The sequence below is a fragment of the Aptenodytes patagonicus genome, chromosome 18, assembly GCF_965638725.1.
Source record: "Aptenodytes patagonicus chromosome 18, bAptPat1.pri.cur, whole genome shotgun sequence".
In the NCBI taxonomy this organism is placed as follows: domain Eukaryota; kingdom Metazoa; phylum Chordata; class Aves; order Sphenisciformes; family Spheniscidae; genus Aptenodytes; species Aptenodytes patagonicus.
The window spans coordinates 4,329,543-4,346,866 of record NC_134966.1 but is presented as its reverse complement, the minus strand read 5'-3'; the positions used below and the strand labels follow the sequence as shown (position 1 = coordinate 4,346,866).

General features: G+C 55.7%; 1 protein-coding gene across 2 annotated transcripts in view; it reads left to right on the top strand.

Moving 5' to 3' along the window:
* Positions 1-17,324, top strand: part of ASTN2 (astrotactin 2) — a 364,218-nt gene that overhangs the window by 209,121 nt on the left and 137,773 nt on the right. The window contains exons 1-2 of one of the 2 annotated variants that reach the window (XM_076355679.1): positions 758-783; positions 1,572-1,760. In XM_076355679.1, coding sequence (XP_076211794.1) covers positions 1,618-1,760 — 143 coding nt within the window. In that variant the 5' untranslated portion in view covers positions 758-783; positions 1,572-1,617. Of the gene's footprint in view, positions 1-757; positions 784-1,571; positions 1,761-17,324 lie in introns of those variants that run through there. The other variant, XM_076355678.1, reaches the window with a different exon arrangement.

The following is a 17,324-nucleotide window of genomic DNA, read 5'->3' as shown; positions in this document are numbered from 1 at the left end:
GGCTTTGTGCTGCACAGCTGCAGCCAGCCATCCATCACCCTCCCCGTCCCGCGCCTGGCCCTGGCGCCGGGGCTCTGCAGATTGCATCCCTTGGCTGGTTCACGCTCACGGGCACACGCAGGAACCTACTTCCCATCCCTGTGGAAAGGATTAGGGTGAAGGAGGGGAAAAGGAGCCGTTTTGGGAAGGAAATGCCCACAGGCAAGAGGGGGGAGCAAATTCCTAACAGTAACTCCAAGGAGCATCCATCAAGTCCCGATGCTGCAGGTGCAGCAGAGACCTCATGCAGCCCCAACCACCGGCTGCTCCCCTGGGAAGAACAGCCCAGGGAGCTCTGCCCGTGTCAGCCTCTCTCTCTTTTTATCCCTTTTTGCTGGTTTGTTGGTTTTCCCCCTCGCACCTTCTTTTTTTATTATTGTTTAGCAGCACAGAGTGGTTGAGTCACTAAGAGAGAGCACGTTGCCTCCGCCGTGCGCTGTTGCAGAACAGGGGTTGGAAATCCTTATAGGCACAAGGAACCTTTGTGGGGAGGGTCTAGAAAATCATGGGACATTACGTGGTCTCCATCCGCACCCACGCACGGAATCCGCATTTCAGTCTTCCATCCCCAAGGACAGATACTGTTTCCCTCTATTTTTTTTTTTTTTGTTTTATAATCCCTTTTGAAGGCAAAGCTGCACTTCGGGAACAGGCAAGGAAAAGTGCGACAGACGGGTGGGAGTTTCGCTTGCAGCAGTAAAACGCGGTAGAGGAATGGGAGAGGGGAGCAAGCCTTGGATGGAGGTGGGATCGCTGTTAGCAGAGCGCTGCGGCTACAGGGAGGAAGGGGCAGGCAGGGAATGGAGGTTTCCTTGTCAGCTGGGAGCCACAATGCTGGGGAAAAGACCGGAGGAAGGAGAAGAGAAGGAGGGAAGGCAGGATAAGCACATATGCAAAAGATGCCACTGATGTCTCCAGTGTCTGTAGTTAAATCACATCCCTGCTGCCTGCCTCAGTTTCCCTTACTGTCTGCTGAAGATGAGCACGTGCGTCTTACCCACAGTGCGCTTGAAAGTGGGACCAAAGAGCAAAGGAGCAGCCACGCTGGAGCTGCTTCCTTGCAGGAGGGCACTGCTGGGTGGAAAAAAGGGCAGGAGCTTGATTTTGCTTTGCTCTTGTCCGGGGAACGTTCGTGCGTGTGCCGCAGCAGCGTCAGAGGCCACCGGCTGGGCGAGGGCTGTTGGTGATTGTTGAGCAGGGGATGCGCAGTGGGCTCAGCTCCGCTCTCCAGCGCGGGGGCAGCTCCCAGGCAGGAGACCGTGGCTGCAGGCAGAGGGGATCATGCTGCTGCAGGAAGGATGGGTGCTGGGAGCTGAGCACTCGTTCGCTGGTTGCCCAACCGAGCTGCCGCAGAGCACGTGGTCTCTGCAACCTCTGCGCCTTCCCAGGCGGCCGCTGCAGGTGTTGATGATGCTCGGCTGGGCTCAGCAGAGACTCGTCCTGCGGCTGGGCTGACTGCCCCGCCGTCTGCAGAGGTGGGGGGGGCGTGCTCTGCGCCTGGCCCATCTCGTGTAGCTTGTGGTGGTCCGCAGGTGCGTGGAGGAGTACAAGCTGGCCCCCGATGGGAAGTCCTGCCTGATGCTGTCTGACATCTGCGAGGGCCCCAAGTGCCTGAAGTCGGATGCAAAGTTCAACGACACCCTCTTTGGGGAGATGCTTCACGGCTATAACAACAGGAGCCAGCACGTCAACCAAGGGCAGGTGTTCCAGATGACTTTCAGGTATGGCCCGGTTCTGCTCCTAGTTTTGGGAACATGGGGATGGTGAGATGGGACCAAGGTCTGTTGGTGCAGAGCCAGCATCTCTGACACATTCACTAGGGAAAGAGAGCAAGAGGACAGCAAGCATCCGTGGTTTTCCTACTTGCTCATCCTTCCCTCAGGCAGCAACATAGGACCCTCCTGCGCCAGTGTGTGTCACACCAGATAAGTGTTTAATGGCCTTCGATGGGCTTTTCTCAGTAGTGTTGCCTCATCTCTTTCTGAACGCTGATGTCTTTCATCTCCGCGATACCCTGCGACAATGAGTTCCGCCGTTTAATTGCATGTAGTATGAAAGAGCATTTCCTTTGACATGTCGTCAGCCTATGCGAGCTGGTTTTATTCAGTGCCCCCTGTTGTAGTACTGGGAGGAGCCGTGGATACAGCACGATAAGGAATAATGTAAATAAGCTGAAGGTAAATACCCCACCAGCGTGCAAGGAGCAGATAGCAGGGGGTGTTTGCAAGCTGCATCCCGGGTATATCAGGAGTGCCGAGGGTCAGATGCGGGTGGGGGGAGCAGGGTCTGAACTGCCCAGATCTTCACCTTGCAGCGCTCACGGAGGAGAGCTTGCTGGTAGTTGCTGAATTCAGGGCTGGAAAATGAGTTGATTTATGTATTTTTCTTCAGTTCTTCTGAATGCAGCCGCATTTTGATCGGGTGTAAACCAAGGTGGGCCTATGAGTTTCAAAGCAGCAGCACTGATCACGGTCAGGAGAGGATCCAGCCCACATCCCACCCAGACACAACTCTTGTTGCCCAGCATCTGCCAGTGCACTGAGGGTTTCTTTCCTATTAAGGCACTGAGACCTCATTGCTGCCTCCAATTTTAGCTGGAGTTGTGGGTGCTCATCACTGCTGGCCACAGTGTTTTTCTGGGCAATTTTTCCCCAGCTGAGTGCAAAGCCTTCCTAGCTATGAATTCACGCTGAACTCTGGCCTTTTGCTCTCTTGATGGCAGATGAATTACGAGCTCCACCAGCACAAAGGTGCTCAGAAAGCCGCAGCCAGCGGAGTGCTTGGAGCCAGCAGAGCTGCAGCCTTTGCTGGAAGTGAGAATTGACAGTACACGAAGGCAATTGTTCCAGTGGGCTCCTCTTTGCTTTTTCTCCCTCCCACATTACAAGCATTGGTGGGTCCGTCAGAGCAGAGCCAGGGCTGCAGAGCTGAAATTTTCCATGATCTGGTGGGTCGAGCAGGTCTGGAGGCTTCATAAACTCCCCAAGCCCATCGCCTGGAAATGCCAGACCTGGACAGGCTCCCCCCGAATGAGGGCCAACACCAGCTTGTGCCGTCAGTCCCTAGGCACCAAACCTCCTTTTGCAGAGGCTTTAATTTCCTCTCCAGCTCGTCTGTGGCCTGCCCTTTGCTTGCACTGCAAAGCAGGAGGGTTGGAAAGCCATCCTTCCCCTGCCTCAGCCAGGGCTGAGGTCTAAGGGCTGCTTTGTCGCTACTGGGAAGCAAACACATCCCCCATCCTCAGGGCTAAATTCCAGCTGGAAAGCGCACAAAGTTGTCCGTGGGTCTGGTTTCTCCTGGGAGATGTGGCTTCTACAAGTCATGCTGTCTGAGGGCATCCTGGGGATGGTGGGTTTCGACAGTCCCAGGCTGGACCAGGAGCGGTTCCTGCCGGGGCTGCCCTCGGCCTCTTTGCTCTCGGGATAAAACACCTGTGGTGTTGGGATTGCATCTTCCAGGGACCAGAGCCCAGAGCACTCCCTGGGGCTCTGGCTGACAGGTTTTCAGGTTAAAAAAAAAAAAAAAAGCCCTTTTTTTTTAGTGTTAGTGATCCGTCCTCCTTCCCACGGCTGGCACTGCTCCTGCCGCGCTGCGTGGGTGATGGCAGGGGCACGTGCAGTGGGGGGAAGCTTTTCCTGGTGAGGGTCTGCGCAGCGGGAGCCAGGTCCTCTGCACGACCTCGCCATCACAAACAGGGTTTTCAGTGCCCAGAATCGGCTGGGGGACTAATCCCAGGTCTAACAGCTGTGAGGGGCAGGAGGAAGCAGGTCTGAAACTAGAGCAACCCGCAAAGCGTGCCCGCGTGTTGCAGGCTGTAGCGTGCGATGCTCTGGCTCAGCAGAGCTCAGAGCCTGGCGGGAGGCAGCACGTCTTGCTCTAGAAATGCTTTTGCCGGCCTGGAAGGTCAGCATGGCTGCCCTTTCCCGTTTGAATGTAGCCTGTTGGCTCCAAAAGCGCTGGGCAGTGATGAGAAGGGCTCGCTTCCCCGCACGCAGCGTCCTTCCCCGCGGCCAGGCTGCCCGGTGTGTCAGAGGGTTACGCCATAGAAGCACCATTACATCATCTCCTAACAAGGGAAGAGAAGGAGGTTAATGGAGAAGAAATTATTAACTAAAAGATGTAATTTGCCTCTGATTTTTGTAGATATTCAAGAACCTCTCTGAGCATTAAGGCACCAGCTGTTAGAGAAGCCCTTAATTTGGTGCATTTGAAACATAGCAGGAAGCTGCCTAATACCAGGGATTAAAAGCCTGTTTCTGCAAAGTAGGAGCAAGAACCTGCTATCAGAACAAGGGGCTGAGTATTTTAGAGGGATTTATAACTGCTGGGATCCTTTAGCTATGCAGATGTGACAGTCCTTTGAATGGCGCCTGCTTCCCATGTCGCCGCATCTTCAGTGTCTTTAATAAATAGGATATTCTCAATCCGTCAGGCATGTCAGCGTGGCGTTGGGAGGAAGCCTTTGTGCTGGGAAAAGCCGTCTCTCACACCCTGGCCTGGGCAACACCTATCAGTTACAGCGGTATTTCCATCCCGTTGGTGTTGGGCTGGTCTCTTCGCCACCCAACGGTCTGCAACGCTGATTAGAGCCTCAGCCCTTCTCTGATGGCTGCGTGGTCCTCCCGACTGCGGCTTGGCACGGCACCGGGATGGAGCTGGTGTAGCATTGACGGCTTTATTGTGTCCAGCCAGCTCGAAAGGATGGGGACGTGCAGCGGGTACCTTTAGGACGCAGAGTAAGGGTGGTGTTTGACATGAGTACGCAGCACAGCAGGCTGGTAACGGGAGAGCTGCACAGCTTGCAGGTCCCAGCCTGCGGTTCGAGTCAGTGCTGGCTCAGATGTTGGTTTTCCCCTTTAACCCACATCATTTTATCCAAGGGAGTCAGGCAGCACCCAAACACTTTGGTGGCATGACTTGAGGAGATGGTAACGCCCAAGGGAAGGATGGAGGAAGCAAATACTGGCTGCTGTGACCAGGGATGGGCAGCAGCCAGAACAGTTCATACTGTGTGCACTATATGTGCTCCGTATATACACCAGCACTGGCGCAACACCCCATTGTGTTGCACAGAGCCTGTCCCTGCTCGCACGTCCCTTCGTGCTGGTGCCAAGGGCTCTTTCCCCATCCATCAGTGACAGTGAAGCCACAACCCAGCAGGAGGTGAGCACCACAGCATCGCTGCAGCTCAGCTCGAGCCGTCATTTAGGAGCTCTGTGGACAGCTTTTTCCATTCTGAGGCGGCTTAATAACCGCTAATTATCGCTGTGGCGGTTGGGGTGCTCGACTGACCTGCTGGACAAGCCAGCGTCAAGGTTCCTGCTTGGAGGAGTGCACCACATCATCGCTGCTGCTGTTTTATTGCAAGCATTTAAATCAAAGCGCTCCTCCGGTGATGCTTCTGCTGCACGGTCCCTCGCTGGGTATTTTGGGAGGGGGGGGGGCAGAGGAGGGGTCTTTGATCACACACCAGAAACCCTCCTCGCTCCTTCCACCGGTGAGCCAAAAGCACATTCAGAGCCGCCGCCTTCTTCTGGGCATCCCTCTCTTTTTTAAAAAAAACGTTCTTCTCTTTAGCGAAATGCTGTGCGGGGTTAATAAATAGATGGGATTGGAGCTGATCTATTCCAGTCACACCTCTCGGTCTAGCCGGGAGGCTCAGTGGTGGATCCAGCTCGCTAAAGACTAGATTAGAGCGATTTTCCTCCCGTTGCCTCATGGTGGGGCAGAGCCCGAACTCCGCACCGTCCCCAAATCACCGGGGGATTATTTTCCAAATGGGTTGTTTGTTCGTTCGTTATCTGGTTTGTGCCGTCTCTTTGCCACGAGGGAATAGAGTTTTTTTTTTTTTTTTAAGAGCTGTTTGCTGTTTCAGACTGTTGCTTTTATGCCATTAATATGGAGAAAACCCAAATTACTACCTGTGGAGCCAGCTTTACTCACTGGATTATTACTGCACGGCAAACGGGATGTCAGAGCAACGCACGGTGGAGCGCTCCCCAGCGAGCAGCCATCTGCCCTAACCGGGGTCTCTTCCCATCCCTGCCTCCGGTTCTGCCTCTCGTCCCAGCTCTTGCTCCAGCTTGGCATAGCCCCGAGACACGGGGAGCACCTCGCTCACCCGCGCAGCCCCCGTTTGATCCCCCCCACTGGAGATGCAACGAGTCCGGAGAGTTTCTGGGTGTTGGAGGCAGATAAGCAGCCAAAATGGTTTGGTGGTTGGAGTGGGGAGAGGTTTTGTCAGCGCTCCCTCACTGCTCGGTTCGAAAAAATGGCTAAACACCAAGTGTTTTCCCCTCTCCCCGTCTCCAGGGAGGACGGCTCCGGAGGATGCAGGGCTGCCATGCTGTGCTGAGCACCTTCCTGCAAATCGGAAACACCCTTCCCTCTGTGAATCGGTCCTCGTAGGATGCTGTTCCTCGCATCCCCGCCTGTAAAACAGGGCTGCTGCTTCTTTACAGCCTTGGGGAAGGGAAAGGGCGGGTTGGAGGTGGTGCTGAGCACCGGCTGGTGCTGCTGAGCGCAGCACTGAGGTGGCCGGGGTGCCTCAGGGAGGGACGGGCGCCCGCTCGCCCCGAGCGCTGCCAGCCCAGCAGCAGGCTCTGCCTCCACACAGCTACGTTAATGCTGTCAGGCGGCGCGCCGGGTCGCTGAACCGATGCGGGGAATTGTCATAATATTGATGGGGAGTTTGGCAAGTTAATTTTAAATCTGTCACTCCTTCCCCTCGCCGCTTCTCAGCCCTTAATAAACCGGCGCGGCGACGGCGGGGCAAGCTGACAGCTCGGCGCCATCCCTGCTGGGGAGGCTGCTTTGGGAAACGTCCCCACCCCATCGCTCCCCCCTGCACCGGGGGAGGCCTCGTGCGAGCTGCACCCAGTGCCCCCCCAGCCCTGGGTGGTGCCAGGGCCAGGATGGGTGCTCATCTGGGTGCGGGAGGCCAGGTGGGGGCTTTGCTGATGCTGCCCAGCTTGGAGCTCGCGGGCCAGCCCCGGTGAGGACGCCCTGCCTCCCCCGCGGCACCACAAATGTAACGTCTGTAACTAGTTAAATTAACGCTATTGATTTTTTCATATTTTTTTCCGTCTCTTTGAAACCTCTGAGCACAGAAGTTATAATTGTGCTGTTTATTATTCCTGTGCCGGCGAGCTCGGCGCCAGCTGGTACCCCAACGCCTTGTTTACCTATTACCCTTCAGGCCGGGATAACGGATGGATCTCTTTTCCAGTGGCTGCCTTCCATTTCATTCCTCTTTTTATTATTTGTTGCTGCAATTCTATTACCTGTTCACAACTCTGAAGCCTCAGACATACTAGTTGGAAGCAATGATGTCTTTCCAAGCCAGGCTAATGCCTCAGGCCTTGGTCCTCAGGAGCGGGTAAGGGGGTCATTAGCAGTTTAGCAGCTCTGTGGAGCTGCTGTGGGATGTGGTGATGCTCCGCTCTCTGCCTCGCTCCCAGTATGTGCCATGCAGGAGCACTGCCTGCTCCCAGCCGGGGACGCTGCCTGCGGAGCAGAGCTGTCCCGGTACCCGCTTGTGGCCGTGCCACACGCAATGGCTTTGCAGCCCCCAAAGGGCCCCCATCGGAGCCTTTTTTCCTCAGTCCCCCAAGGGCCCCTGAAAAAAATGAGCCATTTTTTCAAGCCCATTTTTCCCACCTCTCAACGTAGTGTCAGGGACATCCTGGCTGCTTTCTTGAGCCCATCCAGCCCTTTTCAGAGCCCACAACAGGTTGCACATAGACACACACCGTGTATTTTGAGCGCATCCTCACCGGCCAGGCTAAGCATTAAGATTTTATCAATCCAGTGTATAAATGACTAATGCAATTAGCACAGCACTCTGTCAGTCAGATTACTATTACATCCTGCGTGCATCAGCCCTGCTCCGTTTCAAAGCTAGCATCCCACCGAGAAGGAGAACAGATTGTGTGGCTTTGAGATGGTATTTCCAGCAGTCTGCAGACACATGCTTTTGCACTGGATTGGTAGTTTTTTATTCTTCTAGCAAAGCAAAAGCAAGTCTAGTGCCAGCGATATCCTAAAGACAGCGCAGGGGTCCAGGGCGGAAGAGATGTTTTTTAAAATATACTGATTGAGATGTTAGTAATAGAGGTTTTCAGACTCGTTCTGTGTCTGGTGTGGGTAGGATTTAAGGAGCAGGCCTTTGCATCCTCAGCGAGTGTGGGCACGGCTGTTGCAGCCGCCTCCTGCTCCTGCTGCCCCATCCCTGCTCCAGATGCGCCCCTGAGCTGCTCCGTTTCATTCCAATCTGGACAGGCAGTGGGATAACCTTGCACGGGGTCCGTCTTTGCTGTTTGGCCATTGCCTGCGAGAGCCCCACCGCTCCCAGCGTGTGCCTGAGCCCTGGGGAGGAGGAGGGACAGCGGGGTGGAAGCTGCCGCCGCAGCCGGAGCCCAAAACCAATTGCACATCCGTGACTTGGGGCTTGGGCTCCTTCCCCAGCCCCTCCTGAGCCCCAGCGGAGCCAGGCAGTGTGTGAAGATGTGCTGCTACAAAAAAATAGGTGGGTGTTAAATAAACGCAACCAAACACCCCACTTCTATCATGAGGCTGAGGAAGAGCCGAGCAGCTTTCACCTTGGTCCATGCCCTCAAAGCAGGCTTTGCAGCCGTGCAAACCGGTGAGTTGGTGTTTCAAAGGTGAGCTCGGGCCCCAGAGATGGGCAATGAGGGGGCAGAGCTGGCGTGGTGCCCTGGGAGATGTGGGTACCACGGGTACGTACCCCAAACCCGCTCTCGCAGACACAGGCGCAGTCCAGAGCGGAGACGCTGCTGTTGGAGGCAGTACCAGCACCCGCTGAAGCTGATGGAGTGTCATCCACAGGCTTTTGCCGGGCTTGGGGACCAGCCGGCGGTGACAGAGCTTTCCTTTCCCCCAGCATCCGAGGTGCTGCCCCCGCAGTGAGGGATGCCGGGGAGCTGCTCCCCCGCCCCGCGCCCCTGCTCCCCGCTCCCCCCCGGCCCTGGCAGCGCGTTTGTGTCTGCGCAGATGTTTGTATTCTCTGCAGCTGATGAAAATATTCATTATCTTGTTAGCTGCTGCGGCGGAGGAAGTTCAGATTTGCATTTCCACAGCTAATCACACAGTGCAAACAGAGCCTGTCACCCAGCAGCGCTAATTGGGCAGAGCAGCGCTGCGCCCAGGCAGGGAGCCCTCCCTCCTGCCCTTCCCACCACCAGCACTGCTGTGCCAGCAGGGATGGCAGGGGAGAAGGGCCGGGGCCGCGTGGGCGCGCTGTGGAGGCGAGGAGGATGCCGGGGTTTCCAGGAGCGGGAGGTGGAGGAAGGCAGCGGGCATCGGGGCTTGGGCTGCGTGTGTTAGCTGGGTTGGTCAACCAGTGAGGAGGAGTGCTCGTCCCTGGGCAGGATGGGAGCAGGCAGTGGGATCCCAGTCTAGGAACGCTGCTGGGCAAGGCGCCTGTGTGTGCGTATGGGAAGGTCGTGTCTCCTAGCCCTGGGGCTGGGAGCTTCTCGTGGGATGGGAGGTGAAGGATCTGGGGGAATGCTCGTCCCTTGGGGAGCTGGTCTGGGACACGGGCTCCTCCTGCAAGGATGCCCTGCTGTCATCAGCCTGTGGCCCTTGGGGGACAGCCACATCCCCCCACGCAGCTGTCAGAGGGCTCAGTGAGGTCTTCAGGGTCCACCCTGTGAAAAGCTGATGGTGACACCCTTGTCTCAAGTCCTGAGCATGAGGAAAGGATGAAAGTTTGAGAGAGAGGACATGGTCTTGCACAGGAGAGGAGGGACCAGAGGTTGGCATCGGGCACTTGCAGAACGAGAGCGGGGCTCTGCTCCCCTCCTGGGTTTGGCAGAGGCGCGGTGATTCGTGTGCCATCCCCTCTTTGTCACCGTTCCCTTCATGGTGCCCAGCACTGCCAAGCCTGACTTCGCTTTTCCAAGTTCCCAGGGCACCCGGGAGGTTTCCCCCTTCCCCCGTGCTGTGGGGAGGAGTCCATGGGATGGACTCGCTGACCTGCTGGCCTTTCCCATCTCTGACTTTTACGATACTAATTATAGCTGGTGCTATTGCATAGTTAATCTGCTTTATTAAGAGATGCGGTGGAGGTTTGTTTTATAGTAGTAACAGCTCAGATTTATAGAGTACCTTTCATCCCAGGGGGTCCTTATTGGCTTTATAGCCTTGCAGTGGTGTACAGGCTTGCAGAGAGGAATTGCTTCTCCTTCCTTCCTCATCCAACGCGGGGTGCAGCGGCTCCCGGGGCACAGGAGTTCTGCACCCACTTGGGACACGTGAAAATACGGGTTGTGTTCAGCTGAAAAGAAAGAAGAGAGTGAGGTGGGATGGTTTGAGGCAGTGAAATGTAATCACCTGACTTTAAGCTGGGATAGCAGGGTTTTTCCATCATGCTATGGGCACTTCTTTAGTGGTCACCATTAGCACAGGCCCTGGGTTTGTGCTGCTTGCACCACAGACACCGATCCAGCGGCACCTCAGGGGACAAGGCTGACACTTAGCAGCCCATCTCTGCTCTTCCTCACTAGTGCCAGCGCTGGTTGACGGAGATTCCCCATCCAAGGACTAAATCGGCTTGACATTGACTTAGCAATGCGAATCCTTGCTCCAGGCAATGCAGTCACAAGCAGGCACCAGCATGGGGATATCTGAGTGCTCCGCAGCTATGCCAGCTGTCAAGCCATACCTGCTTCCGAGATAGCAGCAGGGCTTGGATGCAATCCTTGGTGCAGCAGAAAATCTTGTCTTGCCCTTTTCCGTCCCAAGTGATCTCTCCAGAGATGGAGGATTTGCCCTTCTGCGTGTTGCAGTGTAACTCGTGACTGCGTAAATCTGGAGGCAAGTGCTAGGTTTGGGCTTGGGCCCCATCAGTTGAACCCACTGTCCACCAAAGGTGGTAGACAAGCTATGCTGGGAGCCCTCCCGTCCCCTGCCGCATCCTACCCGTAGGGCATGTGGAATAACCCAGGAGATCTCCTAAATCTTCCACCGCACCCGGTTCCTGGGCAATGTGACCTGGCTTGGATGCTGGAGCCGTGGCTCAGTGCAGAGGAATGCAGGAGCAGATGGTGGGGACCGACCCAGCATCACTCGCCCTCCTCCCCGTGCCCCAGCGATGCTCCCTTGCTGTCGTGCGCTCACCCTGCCCGGATTGCAGCTGGGCGAGAAGGAGTCTCCCAGGGGCTGTTGCCTTCGATAACAATTTTCTTGAGATGAAAGCTCGGGGCGTTTGTGCCAGTTCATTTCTCCCCCAGCATGGGCCGAAGGTGCAGGCAGAGCAGCCTGCATGTCTGTGCCCCGGCTTTCCGAGGGACAGTGTCACTCGCCAGCTGTGCCTGTACCCACGGGCAGCAGGCGAACATCTGGAAGGTGTGATGGCACCGCCACTTGTCATCAGGCAGCTGCGCAGCCCGGGTGCAATGGCCCGCAGAGCTGGGAGGAGGGAAGGAAAGTGGAAGGTGCTCCAAGGCACCTCGCTGAGCCCCGGAGTGGGGCTTGGTTCTCAGCGCCTGCCTTTCCCTGGGAGGATGGCAAGGGGTGAGTTCGCTGCAGGTGCTGTCACCCCGCTCTGGCATCGTTTCGTGGCTTCCGTAATTAACTTCGCACACAGAAACGCGACTTTGCAGATGGCGGTCGCAAATCCCAGCTAATTCACCATATGTTCTGGCTGCCTGACAGCGCCGGGGAGCTGCTGCTTACGGATGCGGCCCTGAGCGCTGCCCTGCCCAGGCGCTGCCTTCGCCTTCCGCAACTGTCTCCGGCCCCCGGGGGATGCCGGGCTCTGCACAGCAGCTCGCTGCAGAGCGGCTGTGATGTTCCATGCTGGCGGGTTTGCTGCTGGGCAGAGCCACGGGATGGCCAAGCATCCTGCATGGGCACCTTGGGCGGGCACCGGGCACCACTGAGGTCACCCCGGGCTCGGTCGACCTTGGCACAGGGATGCACGGCTGGCGCAGCTGGAGCCCATGCTGGCGTACGGCAGGCCTTGCGTGGAGGGGAAGCGGGAACATTAACTGCGTTGAAATGACTTTGTCGGAGTGCCAGCATATGAAATGTGTGGTGATATTGCAGCCCTGCCACTGCCTGTGGCTGTTTTTCCTCTGCTTCTAATGACTAATAGAGAGAAGACAAAACAATTTCTATTAGTTTCTCCCACGCCGCAGTAGGTTTCTTATTTTCCAAACCTCATTAGAGTTTGTAATACCATGGTGGTAGTCAAGAGCAGTCCGAATCACCCTGGGGGGGAAGAAGAACCAAAGAGATATGATGTGCAGCCCAGTATTAACACTGCTTCTGGCTCGTTTCCAGGGTCCCTCCTGATCCAAACTCTTACGCCTTATCTCCATCTTAAAGGTTAATGATGAAGCTTAGGAGAGGGAAAAAAAAAAAATGCTTAAGATCCCAAATTGTTAAAAGAGAATGGATGTGTGTGCTGAGCAGAGAGCTGGGTCTGCCTTTACATTGGAAAGGCAAATATTATTTAAAAGGCAGTGCTTGTGCTTCCCAGGGTGTTGCAGCTGGGGTGGGGGTTTCCCTGGAAGAGCTGCTGGTGCAAGGGGCTGCTGGTGTGCGGAGAGGCCAACAGCTTCAGGTCACCACGCCTAAATCCCCTAGGAACTGGATGCAAGTCAGGCACCAGCCTCGCGCCGGTTCCTTGGGAAGTCCCAGCGTGCGGTCCTGGCTCCTCTGAAGTCAGTGGGAGTTGTGTTATTTGTTGCCTCGTTACAAATAATGCTAATGAAAGCGCCAGGCATGGAGCTGCTTGAGCAATGCTGGGGAAGTGATTGCAAACAGCACCCAAACAACCCGTGCAAGAGGACCTGCAGCCTTGGCTCAGCTCGCCGCTGAAATAGTCATTCAGAGGAGGCGTCCAGCCTGGCTCCAGGTTGCTCAGGCGTAGAAAAACCATCCCCATAGAGTAACTGTCCCCAGATCATCTGGCAGTGGCTACAGCCCGGTGGGCAGAAGCTTTGTGAGCTGCTCCAGGAGGTCTGTCTGTCTTCACAGCACTTCCCCATCCAAATTGTTAAAAAGCTGAAAGTTGCTGGGCTTATGGAAGCCAGCAAGGTCAGACCCTTCTGCTGTCAGCGATGGCGAAGCTGATGGAGGGAGACACCTTGAAGAGCAGATACATGGAGCAAGACATGGATCCTCCTGGCAGACACTAAGCAGCGCCAGCCCTTTGCAAACGGGCAGATTTCTCATCAGCCGCATCAGCTATTGGGCATTTCCCAGACCTTCCGGTCGAGGAGGGATGACACACGGCTCAGACGTGTCCTCCTGGCCCTGCCACCGGGTTGCAGGCTCAGGACAAGGCTGCTGAGGCCAAAACCCGTCCGGCTGTGGGCAGTGGGGGAGCCACTGCCTATCTCACTGGTGAGATCAGCCAAACGCTTAATGCAGAGCCACGCAGGGAAAGAGGTCTTGGCTACTTGCTCGTTTGCTTTGCCCCTGCAGAAGGAGGAGAGGAGTAAGGGAGGTGTGCGTGGAAGGGCTTGTTCTGGGTGATGATGCACCTAAGTGATGTGATGCACCTAAGTGATGTGATGCACCTAGGTGACGTGACTTGAGCAGGGTAGTGGTAAGGAGATAGCAACTTAAAGATGGAAAGTGTTGGGTCAGACATATGCTGCGTTGTATTTCATCAGCTTTCTTGCTGCTTGTCGTTGACGGGAGCAGTCCATCAAACGAGGAGGTCTCCGGCAGTAAATACAAAGAGCTTGGAGCCTGCTCTGTCAGAGGGAAGGGACTGTCGGTGGGCTGTGGTATTCTGGGCTCTGGTCCTGATGCAGCTAGGAGATGTTATCCGGGTTCAAGTGTTAATGATGGCAGCCTCTGCACCAAGTCGTGTCTCCTGGCTCACATGCATTCGCCTCCCGAGGGATTTGCTCTCTGTGGGTGTGGGCTTCCAGGAGCAAGTTGTGCCAGAGTTACAGGCAAGCAAGAGGCAGGTTGTCACTCCCTTCCCTTTTGCCAGCTGGGGATGTGTCAGCTTTTCGTCCTCGCCCTCTCACTCAAAAATGGGGATTTTTGACTTTTCTTAAAACTTCTTGCAGAAAATCACCTTTAAGCTTAGGTTAAGCATGGGAAATTTCAATCACAAAGGGAATAATCTGTATATTTGCAAAGTTGTTTAAGGGGCTGAAAACTAGAGCTTTGCATGGGATTCCTCTCGCAGCCCCAAGTCTGTAATTAAGGCATAAATCCAGCTTTGCGTGCCTGCGTGCTGCACAGGCGCCAGGCGTTGCTGTGGGAACCGTAACTTCCCAAATTTGTTTTTACTCGGCACTCCGTTTCAGCCTGTTCCCAACAGGCACTCCGGAGGAAGAAAGATCCACAGCCTACTGCAGGATTTCACCCACAGGAGACACGCTTTACTGGAATAAATAAATAGCTGTATAGTGGGGAGCGGGGCGGGGAGGATAATAAGAAGTGATAAATGAGCACCGAAGATGTCACCAGGACCTGGCATCTCGAGAGCCAGCAGGTGGGAGAGGCCGGGGAGCCTCTTGGTGTCCCTCTGCACAACCACAGGCACTCCACCCGAGCCGCATTGCTTTTCCTGGCCAGAGCCACATGCCGGTGGTGGACCTCCTCCAGCAGCATGTTCCCCCACCAGCTGCCTGCTTTGGGGCTCACCAGGGTGCAGAAGGGACATCTCTGCTCCTATCACTCGTGGCTTCTCCATCTCCCCGTTTCAAAGCAGATTCCTGTGTCTTTCCTTTAGAAATGGCTTCAGGAGAGGATGCACTTTTTCTCTGTGATGGTGAATGTGCTGCCACGGTGGTGGGCACGGCTGGCTGGGTTTCCCTGGGTGCTCGGTGGTGTCACAGGGGCTGTGCGGACCGGAGGAGGGCTTTAGCGTTTGGGGGATGTTTGGAGATGATTTGTAGGAAAATCAGGTTGGAATGGTCCAGTGTTGGTGGAGGACGATGCTGATGAGCATGGGCACACGACTCCCGGAGCCAGAGGAAGGGTCCTCCTGCTGACCCGGGCTCGGGCACGAGCGGTGCGGAGAGTTGAGTTATTGGTTCAACAGCTGAACTAAAACACCAGCAGTGGCATGCTTTGGATTACCGTGAAATGTTTGATGTTCTGGTGCACTAACGGAGAATGGGTAAGCAGTCGCAGTCTCTGTTGAGACTTGTCTTTAGCCACCGGGGAGGCACAGGACCCCCCCGGGAGGCACGGAGGTGGTGGCAGCGCGGTGGTGGCAACTATTCATCTTCCTCCATCTATTTTCTACTTAAAATTAACAACAACCGAAAAAATCTCTGCTCAGGTTCTGCAACAGGGTCAAGCAGAGTTGACAAATAGCTTTGGATCAGCTGAATTCCTGTTTTATGGAAGGAATCCCCTTCCCTGCTTCTGCTGGCTCCCAGGGAGTAGCGCTGCTCCCACCACCCACATCCTTCTGTCCAGCTGTCGCTGCTGTCCCAGATCTTAAAGTCCCATGTCCAGATGTCATTTGCTGGCTGTCACCATCATCGTGCCATGGCTGGGGTCCCTGCACAGCACCACGTGCCCGGTGGCACAGGCACTAGTGGGGTTTGCAGCTCCTGCTCCCAGCCACGGTCCCTGGTGACAGCCACCACCCTTTGCCCGGTCCCGTGGCTCTCACTGTCCCTCCCACACTTCGGTGTCCCCAGATTGGGCACGATGAGGGAAGAGGAGCCCCGGTGGTGCCACCGAGGGCCTCCCGCAGTCGTGCCGACGTGGCGCCATGATTAGTATTCCAGTGCTGGGATCAAAGAGCCGCTGAGACAGAGCCCACGGCGTTTTGCTGGCGTCGGCTGAGCCCTTTTCAACACCTCCCCATTACAGAGCAGGTGACTTCACCGCTGCGTAGCCCCAGCCCCATGGGAGAGACGGAGCGGGGGGTGCGGGATGGGGGGTGCCGGTCACTCCCAGCCCCGTGGAGGGTTTTGGGGCAGGTTTTGGGGCTCGGTCTGAGGGCGCGTGGAGGGGATAGTGCTGAGCACCATGCTTGTAGGCACATTGCGCCGGCCCGGAGGAGCACTGTGTGTGCCCACAGGCACTGCGGCCCCAGCGCTGGCGTGATTTACCTCCCCAAAACACCTCAATTTAAATGCTAATTCTCCCTGAACCAAGGGGGTAAGGCAGCTATTGAATATTGTGAGGCTGTTTATTGCTGGCGCTGAAGCGGGGCACGCTGGGGACGTGGCGGGGAGGGACGGGCAGCGCGGGGACAGGTCTTATCCGCAGCATCGGGGCTGATGGAGGGATGGGGGTGATGGCTGTGGCCGCACCGGGGGGATCTGGGGGGCACAGGCAGCTCTGGGTTGGTGTTCTCTCTCCCCGCAGCCCGGTCCGGCCGCACATCATTGCGAATGGTGGTTAGGGCTGAAAGTTGGGGAGCTGGAAGGGGGCTCCAGGGCCTGGCAAAACCTGACCCATCTCTCCTTTTTTTATCCTGCCTCGTTATACAGGAGTGAGGCCTCGCTAAAATTAATGACCAGTAAATTTGGAGTAAGTAACTGCTGCTTCAGAGGGTTTGCATTAAGCCTTTATAATTCACCAGTGCCTGAGGTCACAGAGACACATTGGTGGAGATTTACGGCTTGCTTACCTTCTCCAAAGTGGCTGTGGAAACAGGGCACCCTTTTTTCTGTCTCCCAGTGACTCTAGATCAATTTTTTTTTTGGTGATGACAAGCTAAAAAGAAGCTATTTCTGAATGTCCCCATGTCAGATGCAGGCTGGGCTCTCGTGAGCTTGCAGCCACCCCACTGGGAAAGCTTCTCCGAGAGAAAGTTGGGTCAAAAGCTGGCACTAAATAACCTCAAATCCATCGCATTCTCCCCAAGCCATTGCAGGACAGAAAGAAGTAAGATTAATAAATCATTCTTGCCAGAGAAGGCGTCCTCTCAGACTTGCATAGCAGAAAGCACAGTCCTCGCATAGTCACTTTGCTGAACATAAGCATGCTGGATGATAATGTGATTAACATTTGTAGCTATGCTGGCTCAGATAAGGGTAATTAAATCTCACGCTTCAGGGCATCAGCTAATCACTTGTGGGGTCATTTTATATATATATTTTTTTTTTTTTCACCCCTTCATGAATGTATTTGCCTGGTTGCTGCGATGCAGGGTGTGCATCCGCTGCCAGTGGCGGATGGAGGCAGGAAGCCCCACGCCAGCTGATGCTTGGATTTGCAGCGGGAGTTGTACAGGAGCAAGGAGGGTCTCCGAAAGGGTGGGCGGGCAGAGTCCGGCCTTGAGGCCATGTCCTTCGGGAGCGAAGTGCGAAGGGAGGAAGCCACAG